This window comes from Rhinoderma darwinii, chromosome 4 (assembly GCF_050947455.1).
Source record: "Rhinoderma darwinii isolate aRhiDar2 chromosome 4, aRhiDar2.hap1, whole genome shotgun sequence".
In the NCBI taxonomy this organism is placed as follows: Eukaryota; Metazoa; Chordata; class Amphibia; order Anura; family Rhinodermatidae; genus Rhinoderma; species Rhinoderma darwinii.
The window spans coordinates 250,697,022-250,710,978 of record NC_134690.1 but is presented as its reverse complement, the minus strand read 5'-3'; the positions used below and the strand labels follow the sequence as shown (position 1 = coordinate 250,710,978).

Sequence of the window (13,957 nt, the reverse complement as noted above, 5' to 3'; positions counted from 1 at the left end):
AACACACATCTATGGATCATTTTATTATTTTTTTTACCTTATTATTATACCACCTGACTATGCCCCTGATGTACTCTGCCCAGCTCAGATATGCCCCACATTATAAACGGAAACAACAGTGATAATCCAAACAAAACTATTACCAAGCAAATTCCACGCTCCAAAACCCAGATGGCGCTCCCACCCATCTGAGCCCTACAGTGTGCCCAAACAGCAGTTTACTTCCACATATATGGCATTACCATACCCGGGAGAACCCTTTTAACAATTTTTGGGTGTGTGTCCCCAGTGGCACAAGCTGGGCACGACATATTTGACACTGAATTGGCATATCTAGGGAAAAATTTTTTAATTTGTACCTTCCGCAGCGCAATCATTTATGGAAAAGACACGTGGGGTGAAAATGCTCACTACACCTCTTAATAAATGCCTTGAGGGGTGCAGTTTCCAAAATGGGGTCACTTCTCAGGGGTTTCTTTTATTATTTCACATCAAAGCTTCTGCAATTGTGAACCAATACTTTATATGTCGCCAAATTAGGCCTCAATTTTACATGGTACTCTTTCACTCCTGAGCCCTGTCGAATGACCAGGCAAAAGATTAGGGCCACATGTAGGGTGATTCTAAAACAGGGAAACACCGCATAATAATTGAGAGCCGTCTTGTTATGGTGGCACAAGCTGGGCACCACATATTGGCGTATCTAAGGAAAAATTCCCATTTTCATTCTCCCACATCGTGTGCACACGAATTTCTGCATAACACCTGTGGGGTTAACATGCTCACTACACCCCTAGGTGAATACCTTGAGGGTGTTTCCAAAATGGGGTCACTTCTGGGGGGGGATCCACTGTTTTGGTCCCACAGGGACTTTGCAAATGCAACATAGCGCCCAGAAACCAAATGCAGCAAAATCTGTACACCAAAAGCAAATGGCGCTCTTTCCCTTCTGAGCCCTGCCGTGTGCCCAAACAGCATTTTATGACCACGTGTGGGGTATTGCCGTACTCAAGAGAAGTTGCTTTACAAACGTTGGGGTTCTTTTTTTCCTTTATTTGTTGAGAAAATAAAAAATGTGGGGCTAAAGCTACGTCTTATTGAAGAAAAAGGATTTTTTTTATTTTCACTGCCCAATTCTAATAAAATCTATGAAACACCTGTGTGGGCAAAATGCTCACTACACCCCTAGATGGATTCCTCAAGGGGTGTAGTTTTCTCAATGGAGTCACTTTTTTGGCGTTTTCACTGTTTTGTCCCCTCAGGGGCTTTGCAAATGCGACATGGCCTCCGCAAACCATTCCTGCTAAATTTGAGCTCCAAAAGCCAAATAGCGCTCTTTCCCTTCTAAGCTCCGCTGTGTGTCCAAACATCCGTTTATAACCACATGTGGAGTATTGTTTTACTCGGGAGAAATTACTTTATAAATGTTGTGGTGCTTTTTCACCTTTAGTCCTCGTGGAAATTAGAAAAAATTAGCTAAACCTACATTATCTTTGAAAGAATGACGATTTTTATTTTCACGGCCTACTTCCAATAATTTCTGCAAAAAACCTGCGGGGTCAAAATGCTCACTATACCCCTAGATAATTTCCTCAAGGGGTGTAGTTTCCCAAATGGGGTCACTTTTGGTGGATTTCCACTGTTTTGGCACCGAAAGAGCCCTTGAAACCTGACATGGTGCCTAAAATATTTTCTAATAAAAAGGAGGCCCAAAATCCACTAGGTGCTCCTTTGCTTCTGAGGCCGGTGCTTCAGTCCATTACCGCACTAGGGCCACATGTGGGATATTTCTAAAAACTGCAGAATCTGGGCAATAAATATTGAGTTGCGTTTCTCTGGTAAAAACTTCTGTGTTACAAAAAAAATAGATTAAAAATGAATTTCTGCAAAAAAATATTAAATTTGAAAATTTCACCTCTACGTTGCTTTAATTCCTGTGAAAAGTTTAAAGGGTTAAGAAACTTTCTAAATGCTGTTTTGAATACTTTGAGGGGTGAAGATTTTAAAATGGGGTGACTTTTTGGCGGTTTCTAATATACAAGGCCCTAAAAGCCGCTTCACAACTGAACTGGCCCCTGTAAAAATAGCCTTTTGAAATTTTCTTGAAAATGTGAGAAATTGCTGCTAAAGTTCTAAGCCTTGTGACGTCATAGAAAAATAAAAGGACGTTCAAAAAACGATGCCAATCTAAAGTAGACATATGGGGGATGTTAATTAGCAACAATTTTGTGTGGTATAACGGCCTGTCTTACAAGCAGATACATTTACATTTAGAAAAATGCTAATTTTTGCAATTTTTCACAAAATGTTGGTGTTTTTCCACTGGTAAATATTGAATTTATCGGGCAAATTTTTCCACTATCATAAAGTCCAATGTGTCACGAGAAAACAATCTCAGAATCTCTTTAATAGGTAAAAGCGTTCCGTAGTTATTACCACATAAAGTGAAATATGTCAGATTTGAAAAAATGGGTCTGGTCCTGAAGGCCAAAATGAGCTTGGTCCTGAAGGGGTTAAAGGGGGTTATTTACGTTATGACGCCATCCCCTGACGAAGCTTTGTCAAAACGCGCGTCGGGTGCACGGTGGTGTATTTGGCTTCGGTCTTTCCTTGGCGCTGGCATCCTTCTAGTGTACCATGTATGTATTTCCTACTTAGGATTGATTATGTACATTTGTTTGTTACATTATTCATTCATACCTGTGTACTTGATCATTGTCTAGGTTTACCATGATCTACTTATGTTGGCTTGTATCAACAATTTTGTTCATTGTATGCCCGTCACGAAAGACCTTGACACAGTCTGTATATCTAGTTTACCTACCGTGCTTTCTCAGTCTCCCTCTCTTTTTGTGTGCTTTATTTTAAAATTCACTTCCTTTATTTATGTTCATTAATAAAGTTTATATTTGAATTTTATTTAACGGGGTCGTGTTGGTTCTCGTTAGGTTATTTTGGTTTTTGCTTCACACGAACCATTGATATGTATGGGTGGTTTATTAGGCCATATAATATGAAATATATTCACTGGATATACTGCATTTTTTTCTTTTTTTTTTTTTTTTTATCTGTTTTTCTGCCCCAAAACACTTTTATTTTTATTCATAATACTGTATGGTGATACAGCATGAATTTTTTTTCCTATTTGGAAGATCTCTATAAATAGAGCTATACCTCATTAATAAACCGGGGGCTTTATTACATTCAGAGTTTTGCTGGACCTCTTACACCTAACAATGCTTCTAGAAATACTGACGTTATTGGTATTGAGCCTATACCATTCCTATAGATGGTTTTGAACACCGTAGCTTTATTTATTTTTTCTGCAGGTAATTGCTTTATAGCCAGGATATATGTTCTTAGACTCTGGCCCATACTTCTAAATGAATATCAATGCATTTTAAAGTAAAGGTTCACTTAGTCATTCATTTTAACTGTCTTGCCTTCAATAAGAAAGACCTACTACGTATTGTACACTCTCCCTATTGTCATAACAATTGTTTTCCTTTCTTATTAGATTGGTGTGGCATTCTATGAAATGCTTCTGAATGTGGATCAGTGCAGTACACACCTGAATTTCATGGACCCTATATGTGACTTTCTTTATCACATGAAATACATGTTTACCGGAGACAGCATAAAAGATCAAGTAAGTCCATTAAGAATTTGTGAGTTTCTCAAAAGTTGACCAGAATATAGGGGATGAGTTATGAAGTTGCAAGCCTGGTGGGGAAAAATGCTAGGTCCTAGAGTTAAATGTACAAGGTACGTCCATAGAAGCTTTAACTGTAAGTCATCTGTAAACAGTGGTGGTCCCCCGCATATTAGCTCAAGACTTGGTGTAACCCCTTAAAGGGAATGTGTTGCCATCAAAACATGTTTTGTTTTTTTTAGTTAAACAATTAGTGTATAGGTGATTAAACATTGTTCTAATTTTTTTTATTTTTTCCACGAGTCAGGAAATATTATAAATTGGATTCAATTTATAATATTTCCCAGCACTGGTCACTAGATGGAGCAATTCCCAAAATTGCAGCATTGCATGTGGTAAAGCAACCACATTGCTTTATGCTGCAAAATTGGGAAAAAATCCCTCGCTCTAGTGAGCTCTCAGAATCCCCCCCTCCTTTATCCTGGCTAGTGCCGGGATAAACGAGGGGATTGAACGGTCTAACCTCCTACACTGTGTGTCTCCATTTTTTGAGCTAACACACAGTGTAGAAGGTCAACATACAGTAGTAAACACACACTGAAACACGAACATACATAGAAATAACTTACCTGCTCCAGTCGCCGCCGCTCCCTCGGGTCCGTCCGCTCCGTCTGCTGCCGCTGCTCCATGTGCACAAGTCCGGAAGCCGCGACCGGAAGTAGTAATCTTACTGTCCGGCCGCGACTTCCGGTCCACAGGAAAATGGCGTCGGACGGCGCGCATTTCAAATTGGACTGTGTGGGAGCGGCGCATGCGCCGTTCCCACACACACGGCGTACACCAAAGTGGATGGAACGGGCCCCGTTCGCATTCCCTATGGGACTGGAGCTGCCGTATTCCATGTCTGTATGTGTCGTTAATCGACACATACAGAAATGGAAAAAAAAATGGCAGCCCCCATAGGGAAGAAAAAGTGTAAAAATAGAAAAAAGTAACACACAAACACACAAATAAATAAAAACGTTTTTAATAAAACCCTAACATAAAACTGATATAAAAAAAAAAAATGTTGGTGACACTGTTCCTTTAAGGACATTGCCAATGTTGGCCTTGAGGACAGTACAATGAAAAAAAAAATTCTCCTTTTTTCATCCTGGCACTCATAACTGTATTATTTGTTCGATGTAGCTATATGAGACACTTTTTTCTGGACAAGTTGTACTTTTATGAAGGAGCCATTCTATGGTACATTTACGTTACCTTTTAAATTGTATTCATTTTTATTTTGCCAAAAATGCTGAAATATTTTTTTTACATTATATATATATATATATATATATATATATATATATATAGATACATATAGCATGCACCGATACATATAGCATGCACCGATACATATAGCATGCACCGATACATATAGCATGCACCGATACATATAGCATGCACCGATACATATAGCATGCACCGATACATATAGCATGCACCGATACATATAGCATGCACCGATACATATAGCATGCACCGATACATATAGCATGCACCGATACATATAGCATGCACCGATGACTATATAAATGTGCTGCCCAACTCCTGATCGCACAGGCACAATTGCGTGCGTGCGCGCGCGTCCGTGTCCAAGTATAGGCAGCACTCCAATTCAAAGTGAACAAATGGGTTTTTATTTGCCCTCGTGCAACGTTTTGGCTCGATTGCAGGAGCCTTTTTCCTCCTTGAAAAAGGCTCCTGCAATCGGGAGGGAACCGTGATCGGGTTCCTGAGGTGTGCACCCACTCATAAGTTATACTGGTGCTGCTAAGTGGTGGACTTTCTATAGAGGTATATAAACGAAAGAAATCCCACAGCACTCCGATGGTTCCGAAAAGTATGTGATTTATTCAGTCAACAGCTGCAACGTTTCCGTCCTGCTATAGGACCTTTTTCAAGCAATGCTTGAAAAAGGTCCTATAGCAGGACAGAAACGTTGCAGCTGTTGACTGAATAAATCACATACTTTTTGGAACCATCTGGGTGCTGTGGGATTTCTTTCGGTTATGTCTTTATAATCCACGGATCTGGATTACCTGTTTGCACCCATTACCGTGTTGGAATCTGTCGCAGAGTGCTGCTTATCTCTACCTATATAGAGATATATAGATAGAAGATACTCATAGATGTAAGATACAGATGGATGTAAAGATATAGATAATATACTGTACAGCTCTGTAACAATTAGTCGTCTTCTCTCCATCACCTTGGATCGCTGTGAGCGGAGAGTGAAGAGGGCTATAAGGCTATATTCACACGACGTGAAGAAAAGGGCAGTTAACATCGGATCAACTGTCCGTTTTTCATTGCTGTTTTGCATCAATGTGTCTCAAAATTTGAATCCATTTCCCAGCCGTCTGACCGTTTTTCACCGCCATTTGCCATCCGTTTTTCATGGACGGTAAAAAAATTGATGTATTTTTTTTGTTAGGGTTTTTTGTCCCAGCCACCTGAATACACCACTGTGCCAATGTAGATAGTGACACAATACCACTGTAGATAGTGCCCACATAGGTAGTGCCCACTGTAAATAGTGGCAAAGTTCCCACTGTCGATAGTGCCACACACAGTGCCTATGTAGATAGCGCCACCCCTCTGCAGATAGCGCCACTTCCCCTGTGGATAGCAGCGCCCATCCCCCAAATGGCACCCTCTTTCTGTAGATAGTACCACTGTAGCTCCCTGTAGGAGTGGAATCCCTCTGGCCAGGTATGATATGTCTGTCCATATATGGACAGTAACGTCGGGTGCTAACTCTAAAACCTGAATCCCAGCATTAGTGTCTGCAGCGCTGTGGCTGGCTATTCCACTGCAGGAGTAGCCTCTGACGTCACTGTCCATATATGGATAGTGACGCCAGGGGCTTCTTCAGTAGTGGAATCCCAGTTCAGAATGTTGGCCGGGGATTCCGCTCCTAGAGAGAGCCCTGACGTCACGGTCTATATACGAATAGTGACGCCAGAGGCTTTTCCAGTAGCAGAATCCCCTGTCAGAATGTCGGCCGGAGATTCCTAGAGAAAGCCCCTGACAGTGGACAGTGACGTGAGGGGCGCTTTCTAGAAGCGGAATCCCTGGCACAGAGCGATCAGACACCGTGGATTCCGCTCCTAGTGGGAGTTTAGGTGGCGCTACAGGGGGTAGCTGGGTTATCATCTACAGGGGGGGTGGCAGTATTTACAGCAGGGATATTGAGACATCGGGGCTCCATCTAGGAGGCGGAACCTGCGACCATAGCGCTAGCCGGGGACTCCGGTCCTAGAGGGAGCTTTGGTGGCGCTATCTACAGGGGTTTTTGCGGGGGTTGTGTGTGGCGCTATCTACAGTGGGGGATGTATTCCAGGGCTCTTAAAGTCCCAGTAGACAGAGTGCAGCGCTGCACTCATTAAACCCCGTTCCGGGCTGCCAACGTTTATATATGTGACCACTGCATGGGGCATCGGCGTTTGGAACGTATATAGCCGTATGACAGTCGTAAAGGGGTTGTCTGAGAGAGGTTGTTTTTTGTTTTGTTTTTTAATACTAAAAACTACTTCTTAAATGACACTCTTTCCCTGGGGCTGAAATACCAGACACAGCCCCAGAGTAATAGTAACGTATTTTTAACTAAATGAATGTATTTAGCGTTTTTAAGCCCCTTTCCAAATCAATTCTATTTTACTTTTTAACCCCTTCCCCCTGCTTGCATTCTGGGCCCTAATGGCCAAGCCATATTTTACATTTTTACATTGTCACATTCGAAGAGCTATAACTTTTTTTTATTTTTGCGTCGGCATAGCTGTATAAGGTCTTGTTTTTTGCAGGACGACTTGTAGTTTTTATTGGTACCATTTGAGAGTAGATACGACTTTTTGATCACTTTTTATCACTTTTTTTTAGGTCCGGATTAACAGAAAACAGCAATTTTTCCATTGTTTTTTATTTTACTTTTTACGACATTTACAGTGCGGGCTAAATAATGTAATAGCTTTATAGTCGGGGTCGTTACGGACGCGGCGATACCAAATATGTGTAACTTTTTCTTTATTGTGTGGTTTTTTAATAGTAAAGCATTTTGTAAGGGGAAAAAGTGGGTTTTTCATATTTTATTTTTTTAAAAAAATTTTTTAATTTACTTTATTCAACTTTTCTTTACTTTTATACTAGTCCCGCTAGGGGACCTCACTATGCGATTCCCCGATCGCTATTATAATACACTGCAATACTTTTGTATTGCAGTGTATTACTGCCTGTCCGTTTAAAACAGACAGGCATCTGCTAGGTCATGCCTCTGTTATGACCTAGCAGGCATTTACTACAGGCAAACCTGGGGGCCTTTGTTAGGCCCCTGGCTGCCATCGGAAACACACACACTCGGCGATTTTATCGCCGGGTGTCGGTGGGATGAGAGGGAGCTCCCTCCCTCTCTCCAAAACCACTCAGATGCGGTGCACGCTATTCAGCACCGCATCTGAGGGGTTAAACGGGTGAGATCGATACTACCTCTGGCAGCTGAGAGCAGGGAGATTTGACGGCTCCCTGCTCTGTTTATTTTATTCTAATGCAGCGCCGTGGAATAGCGGCGTTGTAGAATAAAGCCCATTAATGACCGCCGTGAAAAGGCTTATCGGCGGTCATTAAGGGGTTAAGATAGAGCTTCTGTGTATACAGAAAATATAGAAGTTATATCGTTCTTTCTCAGCCGATTCCGTCAGTTCAGTTGAACTGACGGAATCGGCTGAGACAGAGCAACGCGGCATCTATGTATACAGGATACAACCCTGTAGAATCTTTATTAAATTTTTTACTTTTAACGTTTTTTTAGTAAGTTGCTTAAAAATACTAAATGCATTAATTTTTAATTAAAAAAAAAAAAAGCATTTTCTTACAAAGGTGTACCTAGCCTTTAATGCTTTTTCTTGTAGAAACTTAAAGTAATTGATTCTTGAAACGTAATCACAGGTTGTAAACTTTTACCACTTTGACACACCGTTTTAAAATATGTGCCTTGCTGATAAAAACACATATACTCCATATACTCTTTCTTTTCAGGTTGAAAAGATCATCTTCAACTTGCGACCAGCTTTAAAGTTACGGTTGCGTTTCATCACTCACCTCAGCAAACAGGAACCAGCCACTGCACCTCCTCCACCAATTACCAGTGGATCTCCTGCCCCTCAGACTAACCAAGTGTCTGTAAACGTTACCCTTCCTGTCGCACAATAATTGCTTCCATCGGACGATCACATCTGGTTTTAAGCAGACACTGTCAGGAAGCTGCAACTGGTTTTAATGCCTTGCACAAACCTTGACCCGTTCCTAGACTGATATCATTTTGTACTTTTTGAAGCTTATAACCAGTAGTAACCTTTTTGTTGTTTTTTACATTTTAAGCTTCATTACATTTAAAAGACTTGAAACTCAAATTTTTAACGTTCTGTTTAGACAACAGAACTGCAATTTGTCTTGTAAACCAGAACACAGAATACATATCGAGCGTAACCGGAAACATGCAGCTGTAAAAGATACATTTGACTGTCAGACATGGGTAGAGTACTGCAGCATTGAATTGTATACAGTGGATACTGAAGGACCTTTTACATGACGCAATGTTTGGAAACTATGGATTAAGGATACCCGACTCCTAAGCTCTTTATGAACATAAAATGGACATTCATCATTACACCTATTGCTTGTACTTGGACCGATTGTGACCATATATTCACTCTTACTAGCAAGGCAGTTTAGTAACAGTAGTCGGAGATAATTTTTTTGCTTTAACAATAAGCAACACTTTTATCATTGATCACTTTGTGCATTTGTTGTAACAATCTATACGTGTATACACTGTTTTTTGGATATGATTTGAGTATAAAAACACCTTATTTTAATGTAAATATCCGGTTTGCAGCCACTGTACGCAAGAGAACTGCCCATTATGCAATACAATATTTAATGACAGAATACAAATCACTCCTATTATGATTTCTCATTATTGAAATCGTTTCCATCACAAAGGAGCGCAATTCCAAGCATAGCTTTCTTTTCGGGAATTGATCATAATTCATTTCCATAACATATTTAAAGTGGCTCCAAACTGGATCTTTAAGCAAGGTTAAATTCTACAAATGATCACCTCGTATATAAATCCGATAAGTAGTGATAACTGAAGTTTTTACTAAACAACGTTAAATATTAAACGAAGAGGTGAAACATCTGTCTCTTTCGGACACTGGTATATTTAAAGCTGTACTTCCACCAGAGGGCGATATGAGTTTGTGACTTTGTCCCTAAATGTTTACTGTTGATCACAGAAAAACGCTTCAAAATTCCAACATTTATGGAAGCTCCGAACCAAAATTAGCCTGGAATAGATGATGATCTCCAGCCATCGCTCTGTGACTTTTTAAAGGTGTTTTGCCAGCTAATATGTTTTTGCTAATTTAAGGCCTTGTTTACACGAGCGTGTGCGTTTTGCGCATGCAAAAAACGCGGCGTTTTGCGTGCGCAAAATGCACTTAACAGCTCCGTGTGTCGCGCAGCCGCCATCATTATGACACTCCGTTTGGATGTTTGTAAACCGAAAAGCACGTGGTGCTTTTCGGTTTTCATTCATCCTTTTCACTGCTGTTGCGTCGAATCACGCTGTTCGCACGGAAGTGCTTCCGTGTGACATGCGTGGTTTTCACGCACCCATTGACTTCAATGGGTGCGTGATGCGCGAACAGCGCACAAATATAGAACAGGTCGTGAGTTTTTTGCAACGGATTCACGTTGCACAAAATTCACGGACTGTCTGCACGGCCCCATAGACTATTATAGGTCCGTTCGACACACGTGAAAATCACGCACGTCGTACGGACGAATAACACGCTCGTGTAAAAAAGCCCTAAATGTAAACAGAACGTTACTTACGTATAGATCGCCACTTTGGATGTCAGATGCGCCGTACCACCATGTTCCCTGTTATCAATGCCAGTCACTTGATTAAGCCACTCCGCTCTTATTTCAAAGAGCATTCCAATGAGCAGATCATTTACATCACATGCAGCCTGAACCCCTCTCTCTCCTCGTCTACATCTTGCTTCTCGCAAGCAGGAAATGTATTTGGTATGGTCTGACGCGCCGACCACTTGGGGCATGTTTAGCACAACGACGGTTGGTCGGAACCACTGACTACTAATAAAGAGGCAGAGCTGATCTAATCACGTGACTGGTTGCTGATAACTGATGACAATGGTGCATCTGATCGCTGAAGCCGCGATCTATATGTAAGAAACTCTTTACATTTAAAAGAGCAAAAACATTATCAGCAGGAAAAAAATAAACTTTAAAGTCATAATCTCCATTGACCTGATTCTTTCCACACTTAGGTCAGTTTACAGGTGCAAGACCCCAGACCCTTTATGGTTTTACTGAACCAAACATAGATTGCAGCCACTTCTCCATTCATTCTCTGCCTGGATGAAGCAGCTGCGATAGGCAGCACGGGAGTCGGGCGACCCCATTCTGAAGGTAGGTGCGGGTCCCGGAGCATTGTGGATATACCATAAATTTTTAAGTTGGGAATGCCCTTAAATTTGTGAGAAATTTTAGCACTTTCCTTGTATGAGATCAGATGGTAAAAGGTATGTTCTTGTTTTTGGTATGGCCAGCAATGGAGCTGCTTACTCCTTATTTATCTTTTCTAAAAGAAAATGGAAGTGCATATACAGTATAACCTTTATTACACAAATCAGTTTACGGGCAAAGTGTGTTTCTGAGACTGTCCTTTTTGTAACAACTACTATAAGGAATATTTAATTATTTGTATGTTTGAAGGACCTAAAATATGTAATTATTTTTATAATAAAAGTCTAAACACAAGCTTGGTGCATTTCATAGTTTGTTTTTTTCTAAAAACACAAAAATTCAAGGCACCACCAAAAGCAAAAATCCAGGTGATGGCTGAAACGGTGCTAGTTTTTATTTTTTTTTACTAAGTGGGCTTTTTAGAACTGTACAACTTGCGCATTTTTCCTTTATTGAAGTCAGTGGGGCACATTTATATCCGCTAGAATTTCATGGTGGTTTGGGGTCATTAACAATTCCTCGTTAATGTCATTGAGGGACACAGCACCATGCTACTAGGAGACTGATACTGGGTAGGAACAAAGTGCTAGCTCTGCCCAGGCAGGTCACGTCCTTCCCACATACACTGGACTAATCTCGATTAGCCTAGTGTCCGTGGGAAGCAGACAACCTGCTTATCCGGTTATTCCACACAGGTGGGATGCTGGTAACCCCACTACTTTGAGAAGTTACAAAGAAACTGAGCCTACACAACTAAAATCATATGAAAGGGGGAGTATTCATCTCTTTTCCCATCCTATGTACCATGGGCCTGGCATAGGTTCCATGCAGGGTGTCTTTCCCAGCAGCTGGGGGCATTTAGTTTCTACAGTGACATGTTAATTTAGGCTGTTGAAGCAGAGGTTTTGAGTTCTCGTGGTCTTTCAGAGTCTGTTATCCAGACAATGGTCAAGGCCCATAAAACCCAATCAGTGAAGGTGTATCATTACATATGGTAGTAAAATTCTCTGTGGTGCGAGTAGCGCAGTCTCCTCCCCTTGGTGTGTTCCATTTTCTAGGATACTATCCTTCGCCTGGTCTGGAACAAGGCTTGGCCTTGCCCCCCTCTAAAGCCACGTCTCTGTTCTTTTGCCACACGTTAGCCGCTTTGTTCCCAGGTGAAAACCTTTTTGCAGGGTATGGCCCATACTGCCCCTTCCTCTCACATCCCACTGAGCCATGGGATCTTAACCTGGTACTGGAAGCCGTTCAGGTTTTCCCCTTTTAATCATTGTGTGACGTTTCACTTCGGCCCTTTTCCTTCAAGTTTGCTTTCCTTGTGGTCATCAGATGGGTCTGAGTTGGCTGCACTTTCCTGCAAGTCCCCTTTCCTAGTGATCCGCAGTGATAAGGTAGCGTTCTGCCATGTCCCAACCTTTCTCCCAAAGGTTATTTCTGCCTTCAACACCAACGATCCCATCATCCTCCCCTCCTTTTGTCCCTCTCCCATCCATGAGAGCACGCCCACCACGATCTCGATGTGGTCCGCAATATTTGCATATACCTGGCGGCAACTCAAGCACTTTGATTCTCTTTGTGATTCCAGAGGGGGCGCACAAGGGCTTGACAGCTTCCATAGCTATTATTGCTCACTGTATTCAGTCTACGATAGTGGAATCCTACCGGTTCAAGAATAAGGTTCCTCCCATTTCACAAACGCTGTCGGCGCAGCACCAAGTTTCTCTCTCAGGTCTGCAAGGCTGCTACCTGGGCCGCAGTGCACACGTTGACCAAGTACTACCAGTCATACCATGACTTCCTCTGATGCCAATCTGCGTTGCAACGTTCTCCAAGCTTCTGCGCATTATGTGGGTCGTTTAGCAGATTTTTTTTTTTTAGTCCAAAGTCCTACTCTTTGGGACTACTTATGGATGTCCTATGGTGCTTTTTCCCCCCATGACATTAGCGAGAGAGAGAGAGAAAAAAAATTTGTGCTCTCCACAAAATCCTTTTCTCGTTTGAATTAATTTGGGGACAAGATCCCACCCTCGTTTCATTCCTATGCTAGGGATTCTTCTGTTGTTTTTCTCCTGAATGTGGTTGTGTTAGTATGTTTGTTTTGTTTTTCTTCTGCTACTGCTTTTTGCACAGACTGATTAGTACAATGTCTGTGAGATGAGTACGGCTTGTCTGGGCGGAGCCAACATTGCGTCAGCCTCCTGGTGACAGAGGCCTATACCCATTATGCTGTGTTCCCCAATTCAATGAGAAAATAATTTTATGGGGAGTTCAAAAATAGAATCATTTTACTGCGATGCATATTGACCTTACATTAACAAGTATGTTACGGGGCAGTTAGTTATTGTTAAATAATATTGAATTATTTAAACATTGTAAACTAAAATTGCTTTGTCTGTGGCCAACTGCTAAAACCCTCTATGGAAACCGCATCGGAATGAGAGATGTGAAGTCCCCTCTATTGATTTCAATAAGAGGCAGAGGCTTCTTTTTTTTTTTTTGCCTGGGAGGCTTTTGACCTCGTGAAAAAGAAAAAGCAGCATACTCTTTCTTTGTTTTCCGGCTCTGACCTCTGTGTCGCGGGTTTTTTTTAGTGTGTTTGCCAAATACCGCTTGCAGTTTTTGTATTTGACGCTTAAAAAACTCCTAGCAAAAAAAGAAACCGCTAGCCTAACAAAAACCTCTGTGCAAACTGACCCTAAAACAACTTTG

General features: G+C 41.5%; 1 protein-coding gene across 2 annotated transcripts in view; it reads left to right on the top strand.

Moving 5' to 3' along the window:
- The window catches only part of MED23 (mediator complex subunit 23), a 115,726-nt gene extending 105,397 nt beyond the window's left edge, over window positions 1–10,329 (top strand). For both annotated transcript variants that reach the window (XM_075862388.1, XM_075862387.1), the window contains exons 28-29: window positions 3,518–3,649; window positions 8,729–10,329. In XM_075862388.1, the coding sequence (XP_075718503.1) occupies window positions 3,518–3,649; window positions 8,729–8,902 (306 nt within the window). In that variant the 3' untranslated portion in view covers window positions 8,903–10,329. The remainder of the gene's footprint in view (window positions 1–3,517; window positions 3,650–8,728) is intronic.
- The last annotated feature ends 3,628 nt before the right edge of the window (window positions 10,330–13,957 follow it).